At 39.4% G+C, this 22118-nt stretch overlaps 1 protein-coding gene across 7 annotated transcripts in view; it reads left to right on the top strand.

Annotated features, from left to right (window-relative positions):
* Positions 1–22118, top strand: part of PKHD1 (PKHD1 ciliary IPT domain containing fibrocystin/polyductin) — a 431302-nt gene that overhangs the window by 298853 nt on the left and 110331 nt on the right. For 6 of the 7 annotated variants that reach the window (XM_043907708.1, XM_043907713.1, XM_043907712.1 and 3 more), the window contains 4 exons: positions 10962–11116; positions 12481–12633; positions 19292–20170; positions 21577–21745. In XM_043907708.1, the coding sequence (XP_043763643.1) occupies positions 10962–11116; positions 12481–12633; positions 19292–20170; positions 21577–21745 (1356 nt within the window). The remainder of the gene's footprint in view (positions 1–10961; positions 11117–12480; positions 12634–19291; positions 20171–21576; positions 21746–22118) is intronic. The other variant, XM_043907710.1, reaches the window with a different exon arrangement.

Genomic DNA, 22118 nt, shown 5'->3' with positions numbered 1-22118 from the left:
TAAGTTGGAGACACCAAGTAGAGATGTGAGGAAGGCAGTTTAAAACAGAACATAGGGCTCAGTGAGACCATGACAGTGAGTCATCCTGTTGATGAAGTAGATGGTGTCACTGACCTAGAAGTATATCAACAGGGAGAGGAGAAAATCAGAGCCTGGACATGAGATTGAGGCCAGTCTAATTTTTTAGAAGTTGATAGAGGGGAGTCAGTGCAGGTGATGGAGGCAAAGAGACCCAAGAGGTGAGTCTGTGCTGGGAAGAAGAATGGAGAACATGAGGGATCTGAATGCCAGGATGGCTGATGAGGAGAGAACAGACCAACCCATGATGACAGGGCTTCAGGGGTTAGTTATGAGGCAGGGCTATATTCACAGATGTTATCAAGAATTTCAGTGTTTAGCCTCCTAATAGCATTGTGCAACTATTTTAGGCTTTGAAGGAGATTGTATGGGTGGGAGGTAGCACCCATACTCACATTTTTATGTCTAAAAAAATCATCCTAGGTACAACATAGACAACAGGAGGGGCCAAAAACCGATCTAGGATCTAGGGATACTACTTAGGAGGTGCAAGTGAGAGACAGTGTAACTTGTAGTCAGGAGGTGGAGTAGCAGTGGAGAGAAGTGCACAGGTGTATAGACAGGAGAAAAAATCTCTAGGATTGTTACCAAAAGAGTGTGGGGTCTGGCTGCTTGCTGCTCAAAAGCCAATAAACAGGCCAGGCTGGTCGAAAGCAAAGTCTCCTTTACTTCAGATGCCAGCAACAGGGTGTGGGGAGGGTGATGGACATCAGTCTAAAGGTTGACTCTTCCTCCCTTACAAGGGGTGGTGAAAGCTTTTATAGACAGAGTGTGTGTGGAGGGGAGGGGGAGTTGCATGCAGAAACAGCATAGTAGTCTCTAACAGTCATTTGCAAATTGATCATCAATGATCTGACCAGCATCATCTTGGTTGTTTTAAGTTCAGTTCAGTTCATTTGCTCAGTCATGTACAACTCTTTCAGACCCCATGGACTGCAGCATGCCAGGCTTCCCTGTCCATCACCAACTCCCAGAGCTTGCTCAAACTCATGTCCATTGAGTCAGTGATGCCATCCAACCATCTCATCCTCTGTCGTCCCATTCTCCTTCTGCCTTCAATATTTCCCAGCATCAGGGTCTTTTTCAATGAGTCAGCTCTTCACATCAGGTGGCCCGAGTATTGGAGTTTCAGCTTCAGCATCAGTCCTTCCAATGAATATTCAGGGTTGATTTCCTTTAGGATTGACTGGCTTGATATCCTTACAGTCCAAGGGACTCTCAAGAGTCTTCAAAAGCACAATTCAAAAGCATCAGTTCTTCGGTGCTCAGCTTTCTTTATAGTCCAACTCTCACATCCATACCTGACTACTGGAAAAACTATAGCTTTGACTATATAGAACTTTGTTGGCAAAGTAATGTGTCTGTTTTTTTTAATATGCTGTCTAGTTTTGTCAGCTTTTCTTTAAAGGAACAAGCGTTTTTTAATTTCATGGCTTGCATCATCATCTGCAGTGATTTTGGACTCAAGAAAATAGTCTGTCACTGTTTCCATTGTTTTCCCATCTATTTGCCATGATGTAATTAGGACCAGAGGTCATGATCTTAGTTTTTTGAATGTTGAGTTTTAAGCCAACTTTTTCACTCTCCTCTTTCACTTTCATCAAGAGGCTCTTTAGTTCTTCTTCGCTTTCTGCCATAAGGGTGGTGTCATCTGCGGGTCTGAGGTTATTGATATTTCTCCTGGCAATCTTGATTCCAGCTTGTGCTCCATCCAGCCCAGCATTTCGCGTGATGTACTCTGCATATAAGTTAAATAAGCAGGGTGACAGTATACAGCCTTGACGTACTCCTTTCCCAGTTTGGAACCAGTCTGTTGTTCCATGTCCTGTTAGTTTTTATAGTTACAGTTAAACTCAGTTCCATTTGTTCCCATTTCTTTGAGGCCAGTTCTTGGAATTGTGGCAGCTCATGTCCTGGGTACAGTCTGGTCATCATGTAGTTAACTTCTTCCACCTGATGTTTTAGTATCTATAAGACAGTTCACAGGATATGGCTTAGAATATTATCTATAAGCCCTTGAGAAAGAGCAAAGAAAGGTCCTTGACTATGATTCATGATTATATTATTATTATTTAGTCTCCTTTGATTGTTTTCCTTTGTTTCTGCATTTTTAAATTCTCTGATTAATCTTATTCTTTGACTACAGTTTTCCCAGGCAAAAGGCAGGCAGAGAATATGGTGGGAGGGGATGAGCAAGGACCATAGGATCCTCTCCATCTCAGGATGAATTGGGCGTGAGGTGCTTTCTTGGTTCTGGTTTGTGTAAATGGATGGCAGCACCATTCACTAGTGGAGGACTAAATTTGTTGGAAAAGATGAGTTCAGATTTGGTCATATTGAGTTTGAAGTGCTTTTCTGAGGCCCAAAAGAATTTGTCAGGGAGGCATTTCTAACAGGAATCAATAAGAATCTTTAATTGTTATCAGGTTAGCAAGTTGGAATTTGGCAGGAGCCATATGAATGGATTTTTCTTATAAGAATGTGTTAAAAACCTCATTCACAATCAAGTTACAGGCTATTCTGAAAGAAACTCAATTTTATTAATTAAAACTATCGATAGTAATTAACTAGCTGCCACTTACTGACTTCTTATCATCTAGGCTCACTCTGTGTCAGACATCTACCAAGCATTGTTACCATACATTATCTAACTTAAATCTATCAGTGCTACAAATTAGATGTTACTGTCTGCACTTTCTAGGTATAAAAACTGAGGCTGAAGAAGGTAAGTACAATTTCCAAGGTCAGAAAGGTTGGATTTTTACCGTAGCTTGTCTGATTCCATTGTTTGTGTTCTACATACTACAAATGTTAAAAACAATCATATTAAAAGCAAAATTATTGAGTATCAGTATCAGAGGAGTACTTTAATAGATTTATATATAATGATATATGGTTAACATTGTGCATTCATTTTATGGATTTCTTTTTTTAACCTTTTAAAAATATGTGAAATAATTTAAGACTCACAAGAAGTTGCAAAAATAGTAGAATTCCCAAGTACCCTTGATTCAGCTTTCCTTGATGATAGCTTACATAATCACAGACTATAAAATTCAACAAGTTGATATTAGTACAGTATTAACTGTACTACAGACCTCAATCAACCTGTTTCTTTAAACATTGATCTACAATCTTCCTGCTATTAAAAACCAATTTAATATGTCTTTCTAATATACTGTTATGGGGACAGATTTTCCCTGGACTCTTACGAACTTCACCAAGATTTCTTTGATGTTTCATGATTACGTTGATGTTTGTACTCTTTGACACTTCATGGTTATTTTATCAATCCTAGGATAAAGGTTTTAAATTGTATCTTGGTCACTGGAAGATTTTAAATGGTCAGGGTCCAATTTATATTTGAATCTCATTTACCTTGTGTGAATAATTGACTGTTAGGAGGACAAAGGTGGAAGCAGAGAGATTAACTGTTAAAACATCGCAGTAACATTGCAGTCTTTTAGGTGACAATGCTGATGGTTTAGAGTGGGATGGAATGAAGGAAAGAAGTGGTTAAATACATGTTGAAGAAGAGCCAACATAATTTGCTGATGGCCTGGGCAAAAGGAAAGAGTTCAAAGATCACTGCAGAAATCTGACTTGAGCAAGAGGGTGAAGAGTGGTATAATTTATCTAGAAGAGGACAACAGGGAACAGAGTAGGCTTATGGGGAAACTTCCTCAAAGGTTCTTTTTTTTTTTTTTTTCAATTTCTTATCTCATTTAGTTTTTAAAGAAAGTGTGGAAAGCACTGGCCAATTCCTTTGTCCTGTTATTTTTCTGTTTCTTAAGTAGTCTATTCATTTATTCTATTACTTATAAGGAAATGACTCTGACCTGAAGAACAAATCATTTCTCATCTCAACCTTTCCTGAGGACCTCGGCTTTTAATTCTAAGGTCATCCTTGATGGTATCTATTCTCTTATCTCCCATATCCAATCAGTGATAGCATTCTATGGATATGTTTCTTTTTCTGTTCCTTTTCTTTATAGTTTATTATAAGATATTGAATGTAGTTCCCTGTCCTATATAGTAAACCCTTGTTGTTTATTTTACATATGGTAGTGTGCATCTGTTAATCCCATGTTGGCAATTTATCCCACACCTCCATCCCCTTTGGTACCCATAAGTGTATTTCCTATGTCTGTCTGTTTCTCTTTTGTAAATAAGTTCATTTGTATTATTTTGGGTTACACATACAAGTGATACCATATAATATTATCTTTCCCTGTCTGACTTATTTCACTTAGTATGACAATTTGTAGGTCAACGCGTGTTGCTGCAAATGGCACTATTTCATTCTTTCTTTTAAATAGCTGACTAATATTCCATTGTGTGAGTACACCATGTCTTCTTTGTCTTTTCATCTGTTATTTGGCACTTGGGTTGTTTCTATGTCTTTACTGTTATAAATAGCACTGCTGTGAACATTGGGGTGCATGCATCTTTTCAAATTAGAGCTTTTGTCTTTTCCAGATCTATGGCAAGGGGTGGGATTGCTGGATCATAGGGTAACTCTACTTTTAGTTTTTAAGGGAACTTCTACATTATTTACCACAGTGGCTGCTCTATGGATACACTTTGTTTGGAATATTTATTGTGTCTCCTGCTACACTCTCACTTTGGCACTTCTATGTGGCTTTCTATAACAGCTTCTGTACTGGCTTTCTGAATATTTGATAAATGCAATTAGAGGGTCAGAAATACCCTTATATGTCTTCTTTACCTTTACACTTCCTACTGGTCTTTAAAGATTCTATCACACCTCCCACAGGACATTCAGTCTCCCCTCCAGCACACGCTGATTTTCTACCATTTGAATCAATACACCATGTGATTTTATGACTTATAATTTTAATAAAAATATGCTTCTTAGTGATCGATACTAAGCTGCTTCAGGTATGTATGTCCTGTTCCTATAGTAGTGTTCTACAGGAGAGGAAAATACTGGGTTTTTTTTTTAATTGATTTGGTGTATTATTTAGCATCCAGCACACAACAGAAATTAAAAAAGAGTTCTAATAAGTGTGTGCTACACTGGATTGATGTATCTTTTCTGGAAATCAGAATTTATGGAGCCTGTTGACTCAATGGCATCTTGTCTAATAAATTAGAATCTTGAATTTAAATTAAAAAATTACTATAATTATTTTTGTGCTCATTAATCAAACCTCATGATTATACTATAACAACTTAGTTCAAATATTAGAACATAGAGATGGTGGCCTTATTCATTTATTAGCAGGAGTTCAGGATCACATTGTAATATCCAAAAGAAGATGGTTCCTTCTGGTCCAATGAGCTAGTGGGTCCTAATCTCAAACTGGCTACTGTCTCCATGCTTGGAAAAGACATATGAGTTAGGAAGGGAGGAGGGACATAGATTCTTACAATGAAAATGAGCTTGAACATTGAGGACAGCAGATTAAAATTCTTTTAATTATGCAATTAACTAAAAGTGTAATTTCAAGTAAAGTACTTTCTCTGAGTCTCAGTTTCTTTTTCTCAAATAGGAAAAAAATCATACTTGGTTAATAGAGTAGTTATAAGGATTAAGTGAATCAATGTGTGTAAAGCACTTAGGCCAGTTTCTAGCACCAAGTCAGCCTCGCATCATGGTAGTTATTACAGTAACCAGGATTCTTTCAATGGAAAGTAAAAATAAAAGCAACCCTTCTTAATCCATTTGGGAAATTGCATCGGATCCTCCCTCCACCTCTCCTGTTTCTCTATTTCAGTCTCACTTGTTCCTGCTGAAGAGATTTCCACATTCTGTAGGGTGCAACGGAATCCTGAAGCCATTGGCTTTTCCCAGCTTTACCACTAGAGAGGAAATTTCTCTTTCTCCTTAGTTGCAATTCAAAAGTCTAGGAGACTACAGTTGCTAGCACTGTATTGTATAACTTGCTAAGAGAGTAGAACTCGAGTGTTCTCACTAAACAGTAACAAAAAAAGGGTGAATGTGTGAGGTGACTGACATATTAATTAGCTCAGTGGGGGATTTTTTTCATAATGTGTATGTATATCATATCAAATCAGCATATTATGTTTTAAATATCTTGAGTGAGTGAGTGAAAGTTGCTCAGTTGTGTCTGACTCTTTGTGACCCTATGGACTATACAGTCCATGGAATTCTCCAGGCCACAATATTGGAGTGGGTAGCCATTCCCTTCTCGAGGGGATCTTCCCAACCCAGGGATCAAACCCAAGTCTCCCACATTGCAGATGAATTCTTTACCAGCTGAGCCACAAGGGAAGCCCTACAACTTTATTTTTCGACTATACCTCATAAAGCTGGAAAAGGGAAAGGATTTTAACTAATGAAGGCAGGTTGGACCCCTTGCCCACACTTTGGCAAAAGGTTTGCAGCTCTCACTAGGACCACTTAGTGTGGTGAATGAGGAGATCAGGTCTCAGAAGAGATGTGATGTATTTCCTGGAACAAAGGAGAAAATAGATCAGGTAGACAAACAGTTGAGGGCATTCCCAATGGCTCAGGGGGTAAAAAATCCACCTGCAATGCAGAAGACACAGGAGACGTGGGCTCAATCCCTGGATTGGGAAGATCAACTGGAGGAGGAAAATGGCAACCCACTCCAGTATTCTTGCCTAAAAAAATCCCATGGACAGAGGACCCTGGTGGGCTACAGTCCAAAGGGCCCCAAAGAGTTGGACACAACTAAGCGTGGCATGGGGTGGCAGACAAATAGTTGACGCCAAAGACCATTCATATTGTCACCGTCATCATCAATATCATTACAGGATTCAGTTTCTTTAAACACCTCACATAGTTCATTGGAGTCTGAGGGTCCTCGGCAATTCCAATGGCAATTGACAAAAGAAAGTTTAAACAGGAGCTAAAAAAACAAACAAACAAAAACGCCTCAGTATTACTAAGGATCAGAATTCTATGGCCACTCTAATTCCTCAGGGAAGAACATTTTGACATCCAACACTCTGAGCCTATGGTCAAGTGCATCTGTTGTCATTAAGATCTCCCTAAAGTTTAGTTAAATTCATTTAAGTCATAGATATTTCTATATGAATGCTTTCTACATGGTGGCAAAAACTTTTAAATTAAATTTGTAAGTATATTTGTTTCATTCTTTGTAATTATGTCCTTTTGACCAAAAGTATTACATTTTTCTCTAAACTAGGTAAAATTTAATGCAAAAATAAAGGAAGCTGCTGATATTTTGTTTATACTTTTCAAAAGTTATCTTTCAGGAGACTTTTGCAGTGGTTATTCAGTTTCTTCTCTCATCTCATATGGTTTCCATTTAGAGCCAATTATGTTGCAAACAACTCTTTTAATTTTTTTGTTTATTTATTATTTTTGGTGTGTTTTGCTCAGAAAAATGAGCAGATCTCCCCTCTCCCCTGTAGCTATAAGATTCTTATTAGTATTAATCAGACACATGAAATAGAGCTGGGATTCAAATCCTTAAGCTAGGATTTCCTGAAATGGTTGGTGGGTCTTCCTTCAAGTAGGAAGAGTGAATCTTTGTATTTAAGGAATTTAAGGAATATTGATACTTGACTAGCAGAGCTTTCTAGACTATTAATACTGGAACCAAAGTTTTCCCTGAATTTACCACTATTGCTGTGTAGACAGAAAAGGAGCCATGCCTCCTTGCCATTTGTATATTTTCTTAAGAGATACAGAATCTCAAGGTTTCAGTAGTAAACAAGAGAGAGAATTGTTCATAGATCTGTATGGTTTTGGAAGCCATCATGACAAAAGTTAAGTTCATTTATATTTTTATTGTAAAGTTTGGAATAATAATTTCAATAATTCCTTTTCTCTTTGCCTAGAAAATTGTGAGGAGCTCTGGGGTTTACATAGCTGCATAGTCTTATTTTCATTAAATATTAACTAACAAGTGGCATTAGTGGTAAAGTACCTACCTGCCAATGCAGGAGACATAAGTGACGCGGGTTCCATCACTGGGTTGGGAAGATCTCCTCGAGTAGGAAATGGCAACCCACTCTAGTATTCTTACCTGCAGAATTCCCATGGACAGAGGAGCCTGGCGGGCTACAGTCCATAGGGTCGCAAAGAGTTGGACATGACTGAAGTGACTTAGTACACACACAACAGTGTCAAAGTTCAGTAGCCACAGAAGACAGTACAAAATCATTTACAAAGCAGCGGTGTCTGTTTTGTCAAAATGATGAACAGAAATGCGACTGGGTGTTCAGTAGAGAAGATCCCCATGGGATGACTTCTTGAAGGCAAAGGAGCTTCAGGAAGTTTTTAAGACTGAAGAGCAGAATACAAGAGATGATATTTTAATTGATAGGTGAGAAGCACATTATCTATTTCTTGGCAGAGTGAGCAGGTTCATCAGGTTGGAGCAGAGGACTTATATAAGGGAGTTGAGGGATAAGGCTCTAATTATTTCTTAGTTTACATTATGGTTCATACTTTGCATTGCTCTGTGGGCTTCAACAAATGTATAATGGCATGTATCTATCCTTAAAGTATCACACAGAAGAATTTACAGCCCTGTAAATCTCCCATGCTCCCTAGGGAATGAGATTTAATTCTCATTTTTCACAAGGTATTTTCCTGAACATTGTCATGACCTATGTCTGAAAAGCTCTATTCAACAATATAAACAAAAATAAAAAGATTATCCCAATAATACTAGCCTTGAAGGAAAGGATTGATTTCAGTTATACTCCTAATTGGCTTTGGTGTGACTTTATATCCATCACCTGATTTTCTTTTTAAGAAGTAAATTTTTCTTCAGTATACTACCTAGTAAGTTAGAAAATTTAGATTTAAGTGAAAATGACTAATAAACTCACCTTCTATTGGCAAGCTGACATTTTTAGTGTACATCTTTTCTATTTTCTGCTTTCTGTGCATGCATTACTTTTATTAAAAATAAATGAGGCATATTATTTTATATCCTCCTTTTTTTCAGTCAGTACATAATGAACCCTGTAATTCAGTGTTCTGGTACATTGTGCTTTTTAATGACTATATAATAATGCATGTGGGCTTCTCAGGTGGCTCAGGAAAGAACCCACCTGCCAACTCAGGTGATGCAGGAAACTGGAGTTCGATCCCTGCATTGGGAAGATCCCCTGGAGAAGGAAATGGCAACCCATTCCAGTATTCTTGCCACGATAATGTCATGGACAGAGGAGCCTGACTGGCTACAGTCCATGAGGTCGCAAAGAGTTGGACATGACTGAGCACGCACACACACAATAATCTACTGTTTGAGTTACAGATCTCATACATTTGGGGGTTATCATACTATAGTCATTATGAAATGTAGGAGTCTTGCCTTTTATTATACGTGAAGAGCTAAGAATCATATAGATAGGAGGATGTCATTTAATGGAAAGAACTTGAATTTGATCAGGAGACTTAGGCTTAATTCAACCTCTGACTTCATTTAGTTATCTAATCTTGAGTTTTGTTATTTATTCTTTCTGAATCTTGGTTTCCTTGCCTTTAAAAGCTAAGGGCTGCTTTATTATTTTGTAACTGTGAGTTTTCTAGGATGTCATAGCAAATGAACAAAGCATGTCTAAATTCTTTAGTTAAAATTGCATAACTGACAGTAGTCTTGCTTTGTCTTTGTCAGTCTCTCTTCTTCTCTTTAATCTCAGGCACATCACATAGATTTAAATTAATTACAATCTTTGGTTAATAACAAATTTACAGCATTGGCCCATAAATGACCCCCTATAACTTTTTTTTTTTGGTGCTAATATTTTACATGAATCATCTGTGAATTCTCCACTCACACAGTAGACTAGTGTCTGCTAGTCAGAATCTACTAGTCAAGGATGTTTATTAACCAAAAAATGTCTTCTAGCCACAATCTAAATTGTCATTTTTAAATGTAAATGTCATTTGTTTCATTCACCATTATGTCTCTAGCACCTACTATGGTGTGTGGCATGTACTGGTGCTCAGACAATATATGTTTCTTGATTGAAAGGCTTTCACATGGACCCGTTTCCTAGATGAAACTTTACTGATAGAAGAGACACTATTGTCAACACTTGCTAAAGTGTGAACATTAGCAAAAGAGCCAGGCAATTAATATAAACTTATACTGTTGAAGTTGGTAATGACTGTAACTGGAGGATAAAGCAGACATATTTACTAGGGAAAGATAGGCAGCAGCAAATGACTGAACAAAAACCTTATTAAATGGTATTTAAGAAAAAACAAAAATTAGCAAAACTCACATTGCATATTGTGATGAAAACACAATGCTTGGAACATAGCACCTTCAAGAAGTGCATACCTTTGTCCCTGCAATAACAGGGGGATAGGATAGGAAAACTCCAAATAGTGTCACTTTTCAAATGAAGATATGAAACTCAGAAGAGTTACGTGACCTCTCAAGGTCCCATAGCTACTAAGTGGAACCTTTAGGATTCACCGTGTATCTGCTTGACCATGAAGGAATGAGCCTTAAAAGTGTGATGAGAAATTGTCTGAAAATGGTATTAGAAGACTTCAGAAAATGTGAGAAAAGATCCTTTCTGAAATACCTTTATTATTCGAACTGTTTCCCAATCAAGGAAGTAGACTTCCATTTTAGGAAACTATACGGAGAGGGCATTACTAAACTCTCAAAATTTTACCCTTTCTTGTTCTTTCGTCTGGTGTTTCATGGCCACAGAATACCTTGGCTATCCCTGTATTGCATACATGTAAGCCAGAAGATGAACTCCATTAGCATTAATGTTTTGCAAAAGTCTTTTTTCTCCGTCTTGACGTTTCTACTTTACTCTCCCTGGTGGGAATTGCCATTTGCAGCGGATTTCCTCTTCTCCCTAGAATGAGTAAATCATATCTGAGTTGAACTGCCAGTGTACTTGATACGATCTTTATGCTGTTACAGAATTATAGTAGAGGACACAGTGGATTGGCGACCCCATGACAAGATTGTCCTCAGCTCCTCTTCATATGAGCCTCACGAAGCAGAGGTCCTCACGGTGAAAGAAGTCAGGGGCCACCATATTAGGATCCATGAACGGCTCAGACACCAACACATCGGTAAGGCTTTGGTTTGTTAGTTAAGGGAAGTGAATGAGCCAAGACAAACGTGTTCAGCAACCTGCCTGGGGACCTTGGATCCAACCGGCGTTCAGAGGGGATGGATAATACTTTACTGCTGCCCTAGGCTCATCCTAGAAGGCTTTATCTCCATCCCTTCATTAATTTTATTGCCTAATTTAAAAAAAAAATACTTTGATGTGAGGGTATTTTTTTAACTTTTTATTTATAATGGCAAGCCTAGAAGCAAGCAGAAGGGATAAGAAACTTGTTCAAGGTCAACGGGCATTTTCATGGCTAAGCCAGAATAAACCTCATGGGAGATGAATTTCCAGTTCATTTCCTGGCACAATGAATCACACAACCACTTAGAATGTGGCAGTTATTGTAAATAATGACTCCTTACTTTTTCCATACTTAGGAATGTGTCCCTTCTGACATGAAGTTCATTTTTTGTACTGACTACTGCTACTGCCCCAAATTATAGATAAATAAAGTCAAACACCTCTTTCTTTAAAAAAAAAAAGTACTGAATATTTTAATATACTATATACACTTAAAATACATTGCATATAAATAATAAATAACCATGTTTCCTGGTCCAGTCTAATAACTGCATTTAACCCAGGAAATATAGCTAATAAGTAATATAACAGGGAAATAAAGGGATAAGGGGTTATCTTTTTATTCTCTGATATTTGAGAGGGAAATACATGTTTTCAGCAGGGTCATATCTAAAGCTTTCTAAGTCATAGCTTTAAGGATGATTTTATTTCTAAACAGTCGCAGGGAAAAGAAAACTCGTCGTCAATCCCTACCTGTAATATGCAAACATGTGCAATACAAATACTGGGGGAGAGGGGGCGATTGTAACAAACAAGCGAGACTGGGGAAACTCCTTCTGAGAGGGATGAGCTTCAGACCTGCCAGGAGAGGGCGCTGCCGCTGCTACTTTTGTCCTATCGCTGCCTCAGTGGATCTGGGATTCCTCAATCTGAAGAAAGAGGTTCAGGAACAGTGCACTACTAAACGCGGTAATCTCACACTGACAAGTTAAAGGAAGGGGTTTGGGGATCCCACTAATTGGACCGGTCTGCCCTGACATCCCTGTCCCAGTACCCATCGTGACTGAGGAGAAATGAATTCTTGCTCAGATACTCTTACTCTGGTCCCAAGGAGAGACTAGTGAACCGGCTTTTCATTTCTCAGCTGACATTTGTGGAGAACGCCCGAGGAAAGGCAAACCTTAGTGTTGGGAGGACTTCCGCGGGGAAACGAGTGTTTTCATTTGTCAGGTTCGCTGAGTCCCTAACTGGCGATCTCCGAAATAGGTTTTTTAAAGTTTTTCCTTCCTGTTGCCCCAGGAAGTGCCCACGTCATGGAGGGTGGCCGACACGTTCGTTTGGCTGCTGAAGTTGGTCTTTTGACACGAAACATACAAATCCAGGGTGATACATCATGCAGAGGGAGACTGCTTGTGGGGTCCTTCAGGAAGTCCAGCGTGGAAGAATTCTCAGGTAAATGAAAATTTAAGTTACTAAGCACTAAGAATTGGATGCTATGGGACCCTCCGAAATTCCAATAGTGGGAATTTTCATCTATAAAACAAAATGTCTGGAATAGATGCTTGTTTATGCTCTGAGAAGCTATGAATTTTCAGTCCTAATCTGTGCTTAATTATCAGTGTGATGTTAAAATAATATTCTAGCTATCAGTACATCGGCACATTTTTACCTCAGAAAGAAAAAAATATATATAAAGAAAAACCACCTTCAGCAGATGTGAAATTTCCTCTGCTTTGAAATTGTAGATGATTTAATGACCACTTGAATTTTATCTCTTTCCTGAATTTCTATTACTCTTTCCCAGTAGCATGCTTTATCTGATGGCAGACCTCATCTCATGCTATAAATTAATAGTGTAAATTTAAATAAGAAGATTTCCATATTCTAGACTGCTTTAGGGATCAGTTCAATTTCTCTCATTTCCTTCAATCTTTAGCTCTTCTGGAATTTTTTTTTTCATTTATTTTTATTAGTTGGAGGCTAATTACGATATTGTAGTGGTTTTTTGCCATAAATTGACATGAATCAGCCATGGATTTACATGTGTTCCCCATCCTGAACCCCCTCCCACCTCCCTGCCCATCCCATCCCTCTGGGTCATCCCAGTGCACCAGCCCTGAGCACTTGTCTCATGCATCCAACCTGGACTGGCGATTTGTTTCACACTTGATAATATACATGTTTCGATGCTGTTCTCTTAGATCATCCCACCCTCGCCTTCTCCCATAGAGTCCAAAAGTCTGTTCTGTACATCTGTGTCTCTTTTTCTGTCTTGCATATAGGGTTATCGTTACCATCTTTCTAAATTCCATATATATGCGTTAGTATACTGTATTGGTGTTTATCTTTCTGGCTTACTTCACTCTGTATAATGGGCTCCAGTTTCATCCATCTCATTAGAACTGGTTCAAATGTATTATTTTTAATGGCTGAGTAGTATTCCATTGTATATATGTACCACAGCTTCCTTATCCATTCGTCTGCTGATGGGCATCTAGGTTGCTTCCATGTCCTGATTATTATAAACAGTGCTGCGATGAACATTAGGGTACATGTGTCTCTTTCAGTGTGGAGATTCCTTAAAAAACTGGAAATAGAACTGCCATATGACCCAGCAATCCCACTCCTGGGCATACACACTGAGGAAACCAGAACTGGAATGTTGTGAAATAATTTTATTGGCACCTTATTTCTGAAACTTGGGTTCCTTAAAAATGATTCCAGTGTTGTTTCCTAGTCAAATAAAGCTCCATCTTAGGAAGTCACTGTCTATGTGAATATAATAAAGGCTCTGAGAAGGCCTAGAGTAAAGGATCTAAGCACTTCCCACATATATCGAGCATGGAACAATTTTTGTAGGCACATCTGTTTTCAGTTCAGTTCAGTCTCTCAGTCATGTCCGACTCTTTGTGACCCCACAGACTGCAGCATGCCAGACTTCCCTCTCTATCACCAACTACCAGAGCTTGCTCAAACTCATGTCCATCGAGTCAGTGATGTCCATCTCATCCTCTGTCGTTCCCTTCTCCTCCTGCCTTCAATCTTTCCCAGCATCAGGGTCTTTTCCAATGAGTCAGTTCTTCACATCAGGTGGCCAGTATGGTAAAGGATGGTGCTTGGACCTTAAGTTGAAAGTTCAGGATTTCTGGTCCATAGAACAAACTCTCCCCCCATAAACACTAGCTCCATCAGTTTCTTTCTTTCTTTTTTGGCCACATAGTGAGGTATAAAGTGAAAGTGTTAGTTGCTCTCAGTCATGTCCGACTCTTTGTGACCCCATGGACTGTAGCCCACCAGGCTCCTTTGTATGCAGGATCTTAGTTCCCTGACCAGGGATTGAACCCTTTTTCCCCCTCCCACTCCTGCAGTGAAAGCATGGAGTCTTAACTACTGGACTGCCAGGGAAGTCCCTTCCATCAGTTTTTAACAGAAGTCATCTAGATCTCCCTTCTTGGCTAGAGGACATTTAATGGTATCTGGAGACATTTTGCTTGTCACAACTTTGGTGGAGCTTCTACATCTAATAGTGGATGCTCAACAGCCTACAATGTGTGAGACAGTCTCCCTCAAGAAAGGATCAGTTCAGTTCAGTTCAGTTCAGTTGCTCAGTCGTGTCTGACTCTTTGCGACCCCATGAATCGCAGCACGCCAGGCCTCCCTGTCTATCACCAACTCCTGGAGTTTACTCAAACTCATCCCATTGAGTCGGTGACGCCATCCAGCCATCTCATCCTCTGTCATCCCCTTCTCCTCCTGCCCCCAATCCCTCCCAGCATCACGGTCTTTTCCAATGAGTCAACTCTTCACATGAGGTGGCCAAAGTACTGGAGTTTCAGCTTCAGCATCAGTCCTTCCAATGAACACCCAGGACTGATCTCCTTTAGGCTGGACTGGTTGGATCTCCTTGCAGTCCAAGGGACTCTCAAGAGTCTTCTCCAACACCACAGTTCAAAAGCATCAATTTTTTGGTGCTCAGCTTTCTTCACAGTCCAACTGTCACATCCATACATGACCACTGGAAAAACCATAGCCTTGACCAGACGGACCTTTGTTGGCAATGTAATGTCTCTGCTTTTTAATATGCTGTCTAGGTTGGTCATAACTTTCCTTCCAAGGAGTAAGCATCTTTTATTTTCATGGCTGCAGTCACCATCCGCAGTGATTTTGGAGCCCTAAAAAATAAAGTCTGACACTGTTTCCACTGTCTCCCCATCTATTTCCCATGAGGTGATAGGACCAGACACCATGATCTTAGTTTTCTGAATGTTGAGCTTTAAGCCAACTATTTTACTCTCCTCTTTCACTTTCATCAAGAGGCTTTTTTAGTTCCTCTTCACTTTCTGCCATAAGGGTGGTGTCATCTGCATATCTGAGGTTATTGATATTTCTCCTGGCAATCTTGATTCCAGCTTGTGCTTCTTCCAGCCCAGCATTTCTCATGATGTACTCTGCATATAAGTTAAATAAGTAGGGTGACAATATACAGCCTTGACGTACTCCTTTTCCTATTTGGAACCAGTCTGTTGTTCCATGTCCTGGACCAAAATGTCAGTTATGTTGAGGTGGAGTAACCCTGCTCTGGAAGGCTAGACAAAGGCTGAGTCCTGGTCATCGTGGTGGTCATGTAGAAACAAATCTACCCTGCAGTTTGTGAAGACAGAGAATTAGGAAGGGAGTGCAAGACAGGGCCCCTTTACACGGTACTTGCAGGCCAGGCTAGAACCTGATTGCGAGAGCAGGACAGGAGGCTGGTTCTTACAGCTGAGCACCAAAGCTGGACCCTCACCACCTGCAATGCTGACTTGGTTCTGAGCCTCTGGCTTGCTGGTTGGGGCTCCTAAAACAACCCTGGGAAAGGGACAGAGAAGCTTAATCCAGTGTTTCTTATAGACTAGGAACTATGCTGGTTTTCATGCCTATTTTATCTCATCGAATCCTAATATCCCTGTGAGAGTGACATTTTATCCTCGGTTTTATGTGTGAGGAAACAGAGTCTATAATAAAATTGTCTGCTAATTCATAAAACTCCATTACGAGCTTTAGAACTTCTTGAGGGTAAGGCTGAGGTTTTCAGCCCTGTTTTCTCAGTATGGTATTATAACTGCTGTGTATTAGGTCCTCAATAAATGTGAGTGAGTTAAATAAATGAACAGTAAGAAAAGTCATCCAGCTCGCAAAGTAACACTCAAATTCAAGCTTGATTCTGAAAGTTGATAAGCTTTTAATTTTATAATCACTTTAGGTTTGTAAAAAAGTTGCAAAGATGGTATGAAGAGTTCCTGTATACTTTTCATTCTGTTTTCCCTAACAGGAAAATCTACAATAACTCTGGTACGTTTGTGACAGCCATTAAATTAACCTTACTGCATTAGTGTTAACTGAACTTAAGACATTATTCCAGATTCCACTTTCCACTAAGGTCCTTTTTCTGTTTCAGAATCTAGTACAGTTCCCCACATTGTATTAAGAACCCTTACACTTTTCTGTAACATATTCCAGAGCCTGGATGATGTAGGACCTACAGGTGTGGGTCAAGGACACCACTACAGTGTTGAATGGTTACAGGGCAGAAAAGCAGGCCAGGGATTAACAATCCCTACTTTTAAATCAGGTTCTTCTGTCATTCCCCTCCTTCTGACCAGTAATACCCAACAAGTTATGCTCAGAATTATGATAAGCAAAAAGAAAAAATAGGAAAACAGTTTTGAACAAAACCATTGCTTAATTCTCCATTTGAATGCTCAGATATTTTAAGTATTTGCTATTGATTAGTACTCTTGCCTGGAAAATCCCATGGACGGAGGAGCCTGGTGGGCTGCAGTCCACAGGGTTGCTGGGAGTCGGACACTACTGAGTGATTTCACTTTCACTTTTCACTTTCACGCATTGGAGAAGGAAATGGCAACCCACTCTGGTGTTCTTGCCTGTAGAATCCCAGGGATGGGGGAGCCTGGTGGGCTGCTGTCTATGGGGTCACACAGAGTCAGACATGACTGAAGTGACTTAGCAGCAACAGCAGTTTTCAATTGTTGAATAATATGCACACGGGTAAAAAGATCTTGTACAATTTAAAACTATGAATTAAAACTGTGCAAGGATGACAGAAAAAAACACACTAAGTAAAACAATAATGATACATTGCCTTGAATGAGATTCTAGAACTATTTTCCAGTTTGTAAACTAAGCTTCTACATGTGGACATGATGTGCTTTGGGCCAAAGTTCTCAGAAGCGGATTCCATGATCATTTTAGCTATGTGCTTCTTGCAAGGGTTGCTTCAAACTACATTGAAAAGTGGTATCATGCTATAAATAATTTGTAAATGTTTTCTCATTCTGTGAATATTTCCATACCATCAACTAGTGTCTCTTTAACCAGCATCCTCTGAGAAATCTAGATATAGTGGAATCCTGTTTGACCATTCAGAAAGACACACAGACTTCATTTGTCCTCACAGTAGCTTGGTTTTGCAATAGATTGATTTGCAAGGGTTCAGGTTTCTCATCTATGAAAAGGGAGTGGGGAAGGTGGAGGATTAAGACTGGACTATACTTCCCTGGTAGCTCAGACGGTAAAGTGTCTGCCTACAATGTGGGATACCTGGGTTCAGTCCCTGGGTTGGGAAGATCCTCTGGAGAAGGAAATGGCAACCCACTCTAGTACTCTTGCCTGGAAAATCCCATGGATGGAGGAGCATGGTAGGCTACAGGCCATGGGGTCGCGAAGAGTCGGACACGACTGAGCGACGTCACATCTCTGTGCTTTAAATACTAAAACACCACAATTCCCTCTCTTTTTAGTGAGGGAAATAACTTTATAGTTTACCTTGGGCAGTAACTTTAAAAAAGAAGAATAAAGAAAAGAAGTGAGGTCTACCTAGCTAAAGACATATGTTGTCTCTTCTCTTAGAACAGGGCTGTACCCCAGTTGTGGGAATCTCAGTGCAAACCTGTTTGTTTTATTCTACCATGGGACGCATACTCCCCACTGAGCCTGCGTGGGGGATAACAGTACAGCATCTGCACCATATGCCCAGGTCCAAGTCCTAGTGCGCTCCTAACCCTTCTCTGCCTCAGGGGATAGTGGGGATAGCCCCTCAAATGGGGATAACTACATCTATCACATAGATTTTTAAAGAAATTAAGAGTATATATATCACACACATATACATTTATGCCTGGTATATAATTAGTGCTGTATTAGAGTTAGATGTTTTGTTTATTAATTCACCTCATTTCCCCCATATTCATGTTATTATCTATTTTATCAAGTGCCTATACACTGACAAATTAGTGTTCATTATATTTTCAAATTAGTCTAGTGGCTATATTTTATATTGTATTTTGTTGTATACTGTATTTTAATAATATCTGCTTAAAACAGAACCAATAAAATCTTCAATAAGGCTAAATAATTCACTATCCTCTCCTGACATAAAAAAATGTAGAAAATCCTCTTATTGTGAAAAGGAAACAGGAAATATAATGTGGCTAGGATAACAATACAGGAAAAAAAAATTAAGAGTCTTTAAAGTCACTTAAAAATATATTATTGGCTGTATCATGTCTTCATCAAAAAGAATGTTATATTTCTGGACATCTATTGAGCAGAAATTTTGTACTTACACTCTCCTTTAAAAATGATTAAGATGTTGTATATATTTAGCCATTATTTTCTTTCATATAATATCTCTGTGGGTAAGGCTGTGACCTTTTCGCATGGGGTCACTGAAAAGAGACATGACTTTGGGGTGAGTGGCCAGGAAGCCATATTTCCTTCATTCTTAGCTGGTTCCTTGACCCAATCCTGAAAACGGGTACCCAGAATCTTTAAGCTAGCTGTGCCCACCCCCAAAGTCTCTCTCCTTCCCCTGTCTTCCTGTCATCTTCCTCTTCGTCCTATGACCAGACTCTTAAGAATGTATTTTCAGGAAGTATTGTGATATTTTTTTAATGATTCAGACTTGATGATATAAGATATAGCGCTGGTGCTAAAACTAAACTATTATATTTTAATGAAAAATCTGCATGTCCTGAGCCATTGAATGGACCATTCTTCTGACTCTTGAGGGGACAAAATAAGTACCTGCTAATGTGCATTTTGCTTGCAGGCATCCTTCAACTTTTCAATGTGGAAATTCAGAACTTTGGGTCACCGCTGTATTCATCCGTTGAACTCACTAATGTGTCAGCAGGATCCTGGATAATATCTTCTACTCTGCACCAAAGCTGCGGTGGGGGCATCCATGCAGCTGCCAGTCAGGGGATCATTTTAAATGACAATGTGGTGTTTAGCACTGCTGGCCATGGCATTGATCTGGAGGGTCAGGACTATTCTCTCTCTAATAACCTTGTGGTTCTGATGACACAGTCAGCATGGTCTCCTGGTTGGGTGGCAGGAATCAAAGTGAATGAGGCAAAGAACACTCATCTCCATGGCAATGTTGTGGCAGGATCCGAGAGACTTGGTTTTCACATCCAAGGCCACAGGTGTTCCTCTCCTGAATCTCTTTGGTCTGATAACGTGGCCCACTCAAATCTTCATGGCCTTCATCTCTATAAGGGGAGTGGACGTGACAACTGCACTGGTATCTCTGGCTTTTTGGCTTTCAAGAACTTTGACTATGGTGCTATGCTTCAAGTGGAGAACAGCGTGGAAATAGAGAACCTCACTCTGGTAGACAATACCGTTGGCCTTTTCACAGCAGTTTATGTGTCTTCTGCTCCACAGTGTTATATCAGAAATCTACAGATTGTGCTTAGGAATTCAGTCATTGTGGCCACTAGCTCATCTTTTGACTGCATTCAAGACAGAGTTAAACCACATTCTGCCAACTTGACATCACCTGATCGAGCTCCTTCCAATCCCAGAGGGGGTCGAGTTGGTATTCTGTGGCCGATATTCACCTCAGAACCAAATCGGTGGCCTCAGGAGCCATGGCACAAAGTGAGGAATGGCCATTTGATTTCAGGCATCATGAAACTTCAAGGTGAGAATTTTTTCCAAGCAATGTAGTCTAATACATCTGCGCATAGAACCCATAGAACCTTTAATAATATCTTGAAAGTGTATTACCAAAAGAGTACAGTATAGTTTGGTTCTTGCTGTCCAGTTGATCAGCTACTGGGCATTGATAACCACAGGGGTGGTTTATTAATATAATGACAGTGAGTGGTTCATTGAGGAACAAAATTGGGTCATTTGTAGAGATGAACCTCGAGCCTGCTGTATAGGGTGAAGTAAATAAAAAAAAGAGAAAAATATTGTATAGTAATACATGTATGTGGGATCTAGAAAAATGGTACAGATGAACCTAGTTCCAGGGCAGGAATAGAGATGCAGAGAATCCCTACTATATAGAGAATGGACTTGTGAACATAGGGTCGGAGAGGGGAGGGTGGGAGATTAGGTTTGACATAAATACACTACTGTGCGTAAAATAGGTAGTGGGAACCTGATGTATAGCACAGAGAGCTCAACCCAGTGCTCTATGATGACCTAGAAGGGTGGGATGGGGTGTGAGGTTCAAGAGGGAGGGTATACATGTGGAGTTGGTTTAGTTGCTAAGTCGTGTCCTACTCTTGTGACCCCATGGACTGTAGCCTGTCAGGCTCCTCTGTCCATGGGATTCTCCTGGCAAGAATACTGGAGTGGGTTGCCATTTCCTTCTCTTGGGGATCTTTCTGACCCAGGGATTGAACCTCGGGCTCCTGCATTGCAGGCAGACTCTTGGGAAGCCCAAGATTGAGAATAAACATACACATACACACACACACACACACATTGCTGATTCACTTTACTGTACAGCAGAGACTAACACAAAATTGTAAAGCAATTATATTCCAATAATAAAAAATAGAAAAAATGTCACTACTCTATACATGTCGAACAGCTTTCACAGGAAAATATTTAATTTGATTATATGCCTGGTATTGTTTTTCCTATCACGCAGAGGAGGAAATTGATACAGGGAGGGTGTGCCTCAGTGAGGTTGTTAAGAATCTGGTGGGGCAGCCAGGATTAAATTTCAGTTATACTACAACCTATGCAGAAAATCTATCTCAGATCTCTTTTGTACTATTATATTCACTCCCCATTCAATTTTGACCAAAACTTTTATGGAAAGTATTGCTTGTAAGATGTCAGTGTGTTGGAATGCTCTTCTATTTTGCATACAATGTCCATGCCTTCAAGAATTAAAGGTACTTTTTTTCTGAATTAAAGGTATTTTAAGTCAAGATTTATGTAAACTCCTGGAACTATGCTGGGCAGTGACTTAAACTTACTCTTGGGCATTAGTATATGAATATTTAGTTATGTAGTCTGTATTTGTGACTGGTTGTTTACATGATATAATGTTATAACATTAATACTTTATAAACATTCTTTTTTCAGATGTGACCTTTTCTAGTTTTGTGAAGAGTTGCTATAGTGATGATCTAGATGTTTGTATTCTGCCCAATGTAGAGAACACTGGAATCGTGCCTCCAATAATGGCAGAGAGGACCAGTATGCTAAAGATCAAAGATAAAAACAAGTTCTACTTTCCTCCTTTACAAACCAGGTACCAGTTTTGGTATTTATAGTAAGCCATATTTATGAAGGATTTGGTAATTCTTCAAGTACTTGAATATGTTTTTTAAACAAGGATGAAATCATCAGTGAGATTAGAGATAAGTATTTCTAGAAAGATACACTAGATTCTTTCCCTTCCTATATCCATGCCTTTGAGATATGATTTTTGCAATCTCTGTCACTAAACAGAGACTGTTTCTCACTGCCTTGAATCAGGGATGCATCCTGCTATGTCCTCTGACAGACACAAGAGGCAGAAGTAGTGAATTGCAAGTTTTATTGATATTAATATTTTTATCTTTGTCAGAGAGACTTCTCTGGGATGTTTTCAGAATCAGTGGGAAAAATTGACCCTAATTCTT

Source organism: Cervus elaphus, chromosome 7 (genome assembly GCF_910594005.1).
Source record: "Cervus elaphus chromosome 7, mCerEla1.1, whole genome shotgun sequence".
Taxonomy (NCBI): domain Eukaryota; kingdom Metazoa; phylum Chordata; class Mammalia; order Artiodactyla; family Cervidae; genus Cervus; species Cervus elaphus.
Note: the sequence above shows the minus strand (reverse complement) of the source record. Positions and strands in the feature narration are given on the sequence as shown.